Source organism: Bidens hawaiensis, unplaced genomic scaffold (assembly GCF_021521415.1).
Source record: "Bidens hawaiensis isolate Kalapana, Puna unplaced genomic scaffold, B.hawaiensis_p1.1 tig00012729_1, whole genome shotgun sequence".
In the NCBI taxonomy this organism is placed as follows: domain Eukaryota; kingdom Viridiplantae; phylum Streptophyta; class Magnoliopsida; order Asterales; family Asteraceae; genus Bidens; species Bidens hawaiensis.
In genome coordinates, this window is record NW_027492054.1 from 699,167 (window position 1) to 710,300 (window position 11,134).

Here is an 11,134-nt window from a genome sequence, read left to right on the forward strand (position 1 = left end):
ACATGTAACCTAACATGTCTTTGTTTAATAAATGGAACCATGTTACTAAATTTTAATAAAATTAAATTGCTACCAACTTAATAGTAAACTTTTCATAATCGATAAAAGTTATTTCCGACAAGATAACTATTGACTCAGTTGCAATATTACAAGACAAATACGTATTTTGACTAAAGACACAGAACATGTTTTAAGGAATCAATGTTTAAACGTAGAGCTCAACCTTTCTTCTCTATAGATATTTATTTGCATTGTAATATTCATCTAAACTAGTTCTATGATACACAAACATGGTGTCTTTCAATAACATCGTTCATGATAAAATATAAACAAGATTAAACAACTCGCCCTTATGCATATCGAAAGCTGCATATGTTAAAATTTTAGTTAATTTTGCTACCAAATCGTTTGGTTACGTACGCTAATCATCATGTCAGTTAATGCTTACTCCGAATTTTGTTTTTTCCCCACTACCTGACATTAAAATATTATTTAGGTTTACGTTGAATGAACTTAGCATGAAATTGAAGAAAGTAATGCTTAGAATTCATAAATTGATTTATGGTACGTTTTATAATGAAGTTTTTTAGTTTTTTTACTTAATTCTCAACTCACACATCATGCAATTGCGTAAGTTGTTTAGTTTGATTACAAAATGATTAGTGGTTGGAAAATGGTACCTAACGTAAATTTATTAAAAAAATGGGTTTTCGCAGTTTAAAAAGGACAAGTCTTGTGATCATTATTGGTCACATTGTTTGTAATTTGATTATCTAGTGCAAGTCACCAATATCAACCGGTTAAACATATGGCTGCTCTATTCAACTGTTTCAATCAACTTTGGACTTCTGTAGTTGTAAGTCCACCTCTATCAAGCCTCAGTTATTTGTTTAAATAAACATGTAGCATAGAGATCTATCAATAATGATTAATTAAGTCATAAATGAATTCATGTGGTGTAATTTGTAAATGATGAGTAGAATGCATTTGGAGGATGTTGTGGCAGGACTAAGGAGGATCCGGAGACAACAACCGTGGAAATTAGCACCGGTGAGGATGGAGAGGTCAACGTAACCACCGTCGCTACTAAAGTATACAGTAGTATCGAAGGTAGTGGCTCATCTAATGCAGACCTCCTTGCTACTAGCATGATCAGCAGTGGCGGTGGTGGTGCTACACATGACACGAATTAATCTTTGAGCAAATAATTAAAGTTATGTGTGGACTAGGTAATGAACGGTTGTTGAGTAATGCCAGAGTCAACTACGAAGTAAGTAATTACTTACAAGTTACAACCCGTCATGATGTTTTATTTGTTTAATATGTATGGTTATAGTCTTTTCTTATCTATGTATGGGTTTGTTTTCTTAGTTGATATGTTTCATTTATTGTCAAAAGTTTATTGGTTGAACAAAATCAAAAATCTCCAATGCTTGTTCCATTGGTTTTAGACCTTTAGTGGTAAATGTATATTTGCATGGTGAAAAGTTGCAATTTAAAACCATTTGATTGTTGGCGAAACAATCATGCATGCATGTTCCTCAACAATGAAAAGAGATAACATGCCAAAAGTGAGATAAAGCAATTTTAGATCCAAACAAAAGATTCATCAAGTTCATTGGTTAAAGCCAATCATATTGCGAGTAAATCCAACACTACGAGTTCTGGTTTTAACCCACACAAAAAAGTACTCTTTTTTTTTTCTTTTTAACCAACATAAATTGTTTTTAACTAGAAAGACCCGGACACTCGAGATCATCCTAAACAATAATTCCGTTCGAAAAACAAATGATGACCCAACTGACTTTCACCGCATTTATGCCGCAACACATGGTAACTTTCTACCGCATTCCTAAGATACGATGTGAAATTGAATTTGGCACCAACCGAAAGACGTATGCTTGTGTTTCATGAAAACTAGTGATTATATATATAAATATAGGGTTTGGATTAAATACAAATGAAATTAACGTGCTGATTGTGAGAATCAAGTTGAGTAATTATATATACAAGTAGAAAGTAGAGTAATTGATTCTCACCATTAGTACGTTAATTTCGTTTGTATGTTAACATTCCTCTCTCTATATATATATTTATATAATTTATGACGTTATCGGGTTAAACACACCGGTCCGACATTTGATCCGGTAAGATGTCCTGGTCGATGTCCGGACCGGGTCCGAAAATTATTATTATTATTATTATTATTAATATTATTATTTGTGAGGCATATGTACCACGTGCATATGGAGCTGTACATTTTGTTTGGAGGTGATATTGTATGTACAGTTGTTCAGATCGATCGGGAGTATCTATCGTCTTCTTCATCTCTGCAGGCCTGCCATTTAGACCGCCGTGCGATTGATTCTCCGGCGGCTAAATCCCGGCGATTTACAGGTACACTGTTTTCTCATTTCTTCACTTTCTGTTTAGTTCATCACTGTATGAATCTCAAACTTCGTATCCAATTCAGTAGGCGTTCTTTTCTTCTAGATTTAACTCAATCAGATCTGTTAATTTCTTGCTGGATGACTTTAATAATTCATTCCTGTTATAGCCATTAATATATGAGATGCATTTTGATTTAAGCTTTTAAAGTAGCAATTAAACAATAGGATTTAGGTCACATTGACAACTACTAAACCATTCATTTTGAGTTTGACAAACAGATTGCATCAATTCATATGGTTATGATAATATTATTATAGGGACAAATAATCAATAATACTAAGAAATGGGTGGTCCACATGAGAGGTGGTGTGTTGTGACTGGAGGACGAGGCTTTGCCGCACGCCATTTAGTCGATATGCTCATCAGGTATGAGATATACTCAGTTAGGGTTACTGACTTAGCCCCTGATATCAAGCTCGAACACTATGAGGAGAGGGGAAACCTCGGTCAAGCCTTACGGTTAGGTCGTGCTCAGTACGTCTCCATGGACCTCTGTGACAAATCTCAAGTATTCAAAGGTTAGTTACTCAGTTAGTTGGTTAAATTACTACACTTTTTGTCTGCATATTGCAATAATAATAAGTTGTTGTTGACAGATTTACTGAGATTTTAACCGTTTATTTGTGAGGTTTTTAAGACTGTTTATTTGTGAGGTTTTTAAGACTCTTTTATTTACGTGATTTTTTGATATTGCAGCTTGTGAAGGGGCTGAAGTTGTTTTTCATATGGCTGCACCAGATTCATCCATTAATAACTACAAGCTGCACTATTCAGTCAATGTGCAAGGTAAATGCATATCGATGAACATAGTTCAGTTGAGGGAAAACTGCACAAAATAGTCACCAATTTACAATTTATTAGCGATTTTAGCAACAACCTTCGTTTTAACTTATTTTATTTATACATTGCTGATGTGACACTGGTTGATGCCATGTCGGCTGCCACTTCAGATGCCACATATTCAAGAAGTTCTTTTGTGAAGAAAAACCCTAAAATATTCATTTATTTACAAAGTTAAACGAATATGTTTTGTGATATGTATTTAAAACAAACTGTCAAAAAGTCATGTCAGATTCTGCATGTAGGCTTGTAAATGAATTGAACGAACATGAATGGACTCATGTTCGTGTTCGTTCGTTTAACTTTAACGGAACAAATGATTGAACATGAACAATTAAACGAATGGGTGTACTTGTATGTGTTCGATTGCTAAGAAAATGAATGTTTAAGTGTTCTTTCGTTAACAATATAAACGAACAGTTCACAAATGTGAATGAACGAACATCACTGAACATAGACGAGCAAACATAACTGAGCTAAAAACCAATTAAAAGTAAATGTGAACAGGAGTGTGTGGGGTTCAAAAGTTATTAAAACTAGTCAAATTATAATGTGTTCTAAATTTTAAATGAATAGATTAGCAAACATAAAATGTAAACTGACAAACATAAATGAGTGTAAAATCGTTAAAAATAATTAGCATAGAACGAACACAAACAAATATAAATGAACGAAGGAGTCATGTGTTCATGTCTGTATGCTTAACTAAACAAACAAAATTTTTAGTTCATGTTCGCTCGTTTATTAAAGCAACCCTTTCTCTTTCCAGTTTATGCAATATGATTTTCAATATTTGAATTTATAGGCACCAAGAATGTAATTGAGGCTTGTACTAAACTCAATGTGAAGAGGCTTATTTATACTAGTTCTCCTAGTGTCGTTTTTGATGGGATTCATGGCATATACAATGGAGATGAATCATTGCCTTATCCTTCTAAGGTTTTGTTTTCATTTAACTATTTAAGTTTTTCAATATACTTTTAACTCAGAATTATGTATTTCATCTATCTATTAAGTATTAATGTTATGCAATTATATGTATTATAATATTTCAGCATAATGATTCATATTCTGAAACTAAAGCCGAGGCTGAGGCACTAGTTATCAAGGCTAATGGTGTCAACGGGCTTTTAACATGCTGCATTCGTCCCAGTAGCATTTTTGGTCCTGGTGATAAGTTGCTTGTTCCATCCTTAGTTGCTGCAGCAAGGGCAGGGAAATCAAAGGTGCATAATTAATTTGTAATTATATTGCAAATTTATATATCTGTTTAGAGGATAGTATGCTGTTATGTAGTTTTTCGCTTTTTTTTTTCAAGTTAAGGAAAATTTTCAGTTTTTAAGTGGTTTAGACGAAGTCAAATCGATTTTGATCATCAAATTACTTTAGGGTCAAATGTTCAGTTTTGGGTAATCAGTTTATGAGTATGAGGAGCTGCAACAAAACTGGTTATCTAAGGGAAAACAAATTTAGTTTACTATTCCAGGCCCCTTTAGCCCTAAAAGTCTTTTAACTTTACCTTTTCACTGACAGTATATAAGAATGTCGTTTATTTTATTTTATTTTATTTTTTAACTTACCTGTTAATTTCTAGAATGAATCGTTTGGGTTCACATGTGAGATGTGAAATGGGTCAGAATCTTGGCTGGAGTCTGATTTGGGTTAAGAATGTTCTAGAGTCGTTTTTTGGTTATTATTTATGTTAGGTATTATTTAATAGGTTGGTTGATTTTATTTTTAGAGTTTATTTTGGGATTTAGGTTATGGTCTTCATTTAGTTTCTTTTTTTTATGGGTTTTTATTATTCTTCAAGTTTGGGTCTATTGTAAGTAGCGGGCCAAAGTCTATGTTACGGTGTACTTTAATTTCTGGTTTAGATCGTACAAAAGGGTAGATCAGTTGATCAATTGTGTTCTGTGTTTTCTGTTTATTGCCAATAAATTGATTTGGGCCAACATAAATTACTTAACTGAACAATATATGCCAAACACTCGAAACACCTAATTATCACAATTTCAAACAGTAGAAGCACATCCAAATGCCAACTCGTACTACCCATATCGTTAAAGCTTATTATTTTATAGAAGTTTTTTTAATTCACACAATCACTTTTATAACATGATGCCTTAAACTCACTTCAGCATCATCTTGCTTCTTATTATAACTGAGCTGGCATAAGTGACTTCTGATTTCTGGGTTACAGTTTATTATTGGGAATGGCTTAAACATGTATGATTTCACTTATGTTGAGAATGTTGCACATGCTCATGTGTGTGCTGAAAGAGCTCTAGCATCAGACGGGTCTGCTTCAAAGAAAGCTGCAGGCGAGGTAACTTAAGCCTCATCTATGATTTTATAATATCAACATATTTATAACAATAAATTGTTTTTCCAGGCTTACTTTATAACAAATATGGAGCCGATAAAGTTTTGGGAGTTCATGTCACTTATTCTTGTTGGCCTTGGTTATGAAAGGTATTCATTTCTTTCTGTCTCCGTAATTTGTTGGTGCTCAAATTATGAGGTAGAAAGCATAAAGATATATACAGTAGTTAGTTTAATACAGCAGCACTTTGTTTTTATTTCTGATTTTATGTAGTTTGCAGGCCAAGAATCAAGATTCCTGCTTATGTGATGATGCCTATTGCCCATATAGTGGAGCGGATTTACAAAGTCTTAGCTCCATATGGCATGAAGGTCCCACAGTTGACCCCTTCAAGAATTCGACTGTTGAGTTGCAACAGAACGTTTAATTCTGCAAAAGCAAATGATCGTCTTGGTTATTCACCAATTGTAACCCTTCAGGTTCATTTATATTCCATTACTAAAATATTAATTGTTACATATCTTATAATTTAATTATTGCATACATTTGATTAATGAATATGGGTTATTACAGGAGGGTCTCAAAAGGACCATTGAATCATACTCGAATCTTAGGGCTGAGCTTTTGCCCAGAAAGGAAGGGCCTTCTAAAGCTGCTATGTATCTTGGAAATGGAATAGGTATGTGTGTGTGTGTATATATATATAGCAGATTAATAAGTTTATGCTGCTTAAGTGTGTTTTTATGCCCCTTAGTTGCTCTAAATTTCATCTCTTAACTAGTTTTAAACCCATGCGTGTTGCAGCGTGCTAAACAGCCAAAAGGTTAACGTCACCGAAACTATATAAAATACGTAAACCCATCCAGCGCCTCCAAAGGCAATGAATTGTGGAAAAAACTGACGTCATATATGTATACAACTTTTAACGATGTGTACATAAGTTCTCATATGACTTGTACACTATCACACACAATTCCATTTTGTACGAAACTTATATCGAGATGTAGATAAAAACAAGCACGTCGCAAAGATATGTTCGGAATTTTACAAAACATATATTATAAAAGTCATAAGAGTAGGACACGTGTCATCATGTGGTTGGCAAAAAAAAGAAAAAAAAAAGCATTTGGAAAAGTGTAGTGTTGAAATGCTAAGTTTAATTAAAGTGGAGGTGGATTTATTTTAAGTTTTTAAAGAGCCATAGTGTAACATCCAAAAGCAAGTTTCATATGCTTGTATGTTGTGTATCATGACTTGTACAATTCTATTTAACAGTAGAATAGTGTTTTGTTGAATTTGATTTAGTCAACTTTGTGATTTGACTTTTTTGCAGTTGGGGACATACTTCTTTGGAGAAATACAAGGTTGGCATGGACTGCAATTCTTGGGTTGGTTTTATTTTACATTAATTATGTGTTACCTGGAAGTACGATGATAACTGCAATTTCAAAGGTCCTCATTTGGGCTTCAATCGCCCTGTTTCTTCATGGCAAATTGCCTGATAGTGTGTAAGTATCACGTCCCATTTTATAAATAATGTAACATTGGTGTGATTATAAGAAGCTTTTATTGGTATGCAGAATGGGATATTCAGTTGAGAAAATCCCAGAATCAAAGTTTAAGATTTCAGAAGAAACAATACGTAGAACCGCGTTATCAGTGGCATCATCATGGAATTCTGCGGTTGATAATTTAAAATCTATTTCTAGCGGGAACGACTGGATGCTATTCTTCAAGGTATTTTTATTTTATGCAAATTCATGATTTTTAAGTTATACTTTCTCTCGCTTTAATGTCTCACAAATTTCTTTTATTTTTCAATCAGATGGCTCTATCTCTCTTCATTGTTAGCTGGATCGGATCAATGCCATTGCAAAGCTTTTTTATCAAAGGTTCACACGATCTCCCCTTCTCTATTTTCTGATGAATTTAGGGGTATAATGGTCATTATAAATAGTATTTAATTAAACGAGTATATTTGATAATAATTATTTGGGGTAATTTTAGATATAGTAAAAGCTTCATATATGCGTTTCCGAAAGTAGTTAAAATATCAAATATATGTCATTAAAACCAGTTTAGTAAGTGACGATTATACCCTTATTCTTGTAAAACTTAATAATTTTTATATGCCCATCGTTAACTTCAGTTTTATTTTCAACCATTTATCAGTTTTTTAACTCGTTTTTAACTTCATTTTAAAATTTTTATAATTACACAATAGTTTTCTCAAATATTGTCGGCGTCGATCAAAATCCAAATAAAAAATAGGGTCTAAAACAATATAATGAGAAGGGGTTTTATGTTCATTAAGTAAAAAATCATAATCTATTTTTTATGTTTGGGTAAATATCATGTTATGTAAATTTGTAAGGGTATATATGACTAAAACTTTTATATTTATGTTTCTTGCAGTACTTCCCTTTGCCTTTGTTGTGTTCTACATTTACGATAAATATGAAGACGAGGTTGACAGGATTCTTGAAAAGGTTTTCCCAGTCCAACGTTTGTCAAATCCTGAGGTTTTAAGATTATTGAATCCTTTCAAGCCACTTGATAAACACGATTAGTGAACCGTCCTGTGGGCACTAACATTGAGCTATTTTGTTTGCGGGTTTGTTACTGCTATTGTTGTTAGTTGGTTGGTCTTATGATTTGTTTTCCTGGTAAAGTGGATACAAACAGTTTCTGTTTTAGTAATGCATTTTGTTTTTGTAACAGAATTAGTGGTATGTTTGTTTAATTTGATTGGTTTTGTTATTCAAAAAAAGCAACTCACTTTTGATATTATTTATTTTCAATACTATGGTTTGTATTTTTTTTTAAATCTTCATTAACCACTTGGTTTTTGCAAACTAAGTTATAAGAAAACATGTAAATTTGGAAAAGAACTGATTGATATTTAAAAACTATGTATATGATTAGATAATTTTTGTATATTAATTAATTAGTTGCTTTCAGGGGAAAATTAAAAGGCAGTAGTTATGGAATTAAGGTGTACTACAAGGGTATGGGCAAGTATCATTTGTAGTACAATGTGTGTTGTGTTATAATGAGGTGCCACAAGAAACTAAACTATGAACAGATTAAAGGAAAACTATTGAAGAAATGCCGGAGATACAAACTTGGTCCAGTTGGGTATATCTTATACTAATAATCTTCATAAATGTTATATTATTTGATAGTGCATGCATACATGTAAAAGTTTATATAATACACGTAGAAATTTTGAAACACAACACGGAAATAATCAGATTTTGAGTTGATTATATGATACATGTATTAAACGGGGTGACTGAACATGATCCAATTAATACATGGGTTGACATAATCTCTAGTAAATAGTTAACATGTTTAAGAGTTTACTAGTGAAAGAGCCCGCGCGTTGCGGCGGGAAGGCAACGAGAATTCTGTTGGTTATGGTGCCAACATTGGGTATGAACCTTTTTAAGGTCTTTTGTTTGAAAAGCAAAAGTTCTAAAATATTTGATTGTGAGTAAAACTATATAAAAAAATATGGGTTTAGATTGTGGTGTGCGGCTTTTTAAACTAAACTTATAGAACTGAAATTTTTTTTTTACCAAACTTATAGTACATATTTACTGTAATTAAGCATAATATAAAATATAAACTTACTAAAATAATGTTGTCACTTAATTTTCCTTGCCCGCTATATTATATTCTATGAAATAAATGTGAAAAGAATACGTATATATGTAATCTTGCTTGTCATAATTTAGGCTAAACCACAAATAGCTAGACTTTGAAGAGAAACATTAGAAATAGGCATCACATATGCTGCAATAATTATCAGCTTAAACGATTATTCTTGCCACAAACACATGCCTTGTGCAGTCACCAGTGTATCATTTCTATTCCTAAAAATATTCCATAACAATCAGAACCAAAGCGCATACACATGTTGTTAAAATTTACCAACTTGCAACAGACTTGATGATTACTTATCACATATTTGGTTGTATAAACATGATGGAGAATTAATCACTTTATTAGCATAGGTAGTTGACTAATTCATTACTTGTTCTTAAAAAAACAGCTTCAAACTCAGATTCAGTTGGTATAATTGTCCATGATGTTATGTTGTTAAATACAATACAGGTTCAAGTAATTCCCAGCAGTAAAACAACAGGTATAATTCTCAAAAGTGATGTTTTCTAGTTAAGCATAAATTATAAGCTTAGCATGTACCAAGTCATACTTTAAGTTTCAATTCGTTAATAAGAAGGCGCAGATACCAAGTCATATTTCAATAATTAACATTCATTCTTTAATATTATAGACAACAATTATTTAATTTCGTCTTCAATGGTATCTACGAGAAAAACAACGAAAAATCAGTGACACTGAAATTCTGACTTGACCGATTCCGAGTAATGTTGGCCGATAGACCGGTTTTTACAATAACAATTATTTGTGAAGTATGCTGTTTCTTATGAGCTTGTAATAATCCATTTGCAGGTTCTCGATAACACGAGAAGAGCGTGTGAACTACATAATATTAAGTGTGAGGTGTAACACTGCTACTTGCCTACTTTATAAGTTGTATAGATACAAACTGAGAACATTGTGGATTATATAAATTACATATTAACCGTTTTGATGTATTATTATTATTATTTATTATTATTATTATGTGTTTCAGATATTGGGACTTACATGGGGCGTATGTGAACAGTGTGGATTATATAAATACCAGATGTTGTATGATTTAATTCTACTTGTTTCTCTTCTCATGCTCAAATATTATAAAAATAAAAATATATCCTCCATTATCATAAGCATGAATACATTCATTCATAATAAATTCAATATGACCATATCATCATATTCTTGCAAAGGCTTCCCTTTCATCTCTCACAAACTTGCACAACACTAGAAATTACATATATGTAGTCTAATTTACCACCCTACAATTCTTCCTGACCTCCTGACCACCTGTAATGCTACTCATCTTGATCATAGACTTTATAAATGCATTTTTGAATGCGCTTTCTGAACTCGCAAACGTTGCTGCTAGATTCTTAGTTTTAGACGAATCAAGCAACGCTTTATCAGAAGAAAATAAACCTTTTTGTTGGAAAATAAGTTTGTAATATGTGTTATCAAAACTTGTGGAAGAAGGATCCATTGCCACTCCTGCATTCTTTGCATTAACGACCGGACAAATTTTCTTTAAACTCGCGGCAAATGAAGGGTTGAGTGACGGATCAACATCGGTCTTTGCGTTGAAGTTGTGAATTCGGCTTTTGAATGATGAGCAATGGGAGAAACCAAGAGTATGTCCACCTGAAAGTGCAACAAGGTCTTGTAGAGAGAGTCCTCTTTTAGCAAAGCTTTGTTGAAGTTGAGATATGTTGAATGTAGGAAATGGGAGTTGTATTGTTTCACTTGCTAACGATGTTCTTCCATCTTTCCTTCCTTTAGGAACATCCCATGATGGCCCTCCAGACTGCATGTGTAATACAATACAAGCTAGAAATTAATGTTCAAAATTTA

General features: G+C 32.7%; 1 protein-coding gene and 1 pseudogene across 1 annotated transcript; one reads left to right on the forward strand and one right to left on the reverse strand.

Annotated features, from left to right (window-relative positions):
- Positions 1-2,281: 2,281 nt before the first annotated feature.
- On the forward strand, positions 2,282-8,360 carry LOC143542026 (3beta-hydroxysteroid-dehydrogenase/decarboxylase-like). The gene is made up of 13 exons (XM_077034702.1): positions 2,282-2,397; positions 2,709-2,969; positions 3,148-3,237; positions 4,097-4,230; positions 4,347-4,517; positions 5,495-5,620; positions 5,687-5,766; positions 5,898-6,096; positions 6,191-6,296; positions 6,951-7,125; positions 7,198-7,354; positions 7,443-7,509; positions 8,033-8,360. Exons 2-13 carry the CDS (start codon positions 2,735-2,737, stop codon positions 8,185-8,187), a joined length of 1,695 nt encoding a protein of 564 aa, XP_076890817.1. The 5' UTR covers positions 2,282-2,397; positions 2,709-2,734; the 3' UTR covers positions 8,188-8,360.
- Positions 8,361-10,487: 2,127 nt separating this feature from the next.
- On the reverse strand, positions 10,488-11,093 carry LOC143542040 (peroxidase 64 pseudogene; annotated as a pseudogene).
- Positions 11,094-11,134: the final 41 nt, after the last annotated feature.

Bases quoted from the DNA above. Each gene is read 5' to 3' on its own strand.
- LOC143542026 (XM_077034702.1), top strand. From the start codon at position 2,735: ATGGGTGGTCCACATGAGAGGTGGTGTGTTGTGACTGGAGGACGAGGC. The intron at 3,238-4,096 runs GTAAATGCATAT...TTGAATTTATAG, and splicing joins CTATTCAGTCAATGTGCAAG to GCACCAAGAATGTAATTGAG. The intron at 7,355-7,442 runs GTATTTTTATTT...TTTTTCAATCAG, and splicing joins ACTGGATGCTATTCTTCAAG to ATGGCTCTATCTCTCTTCAT.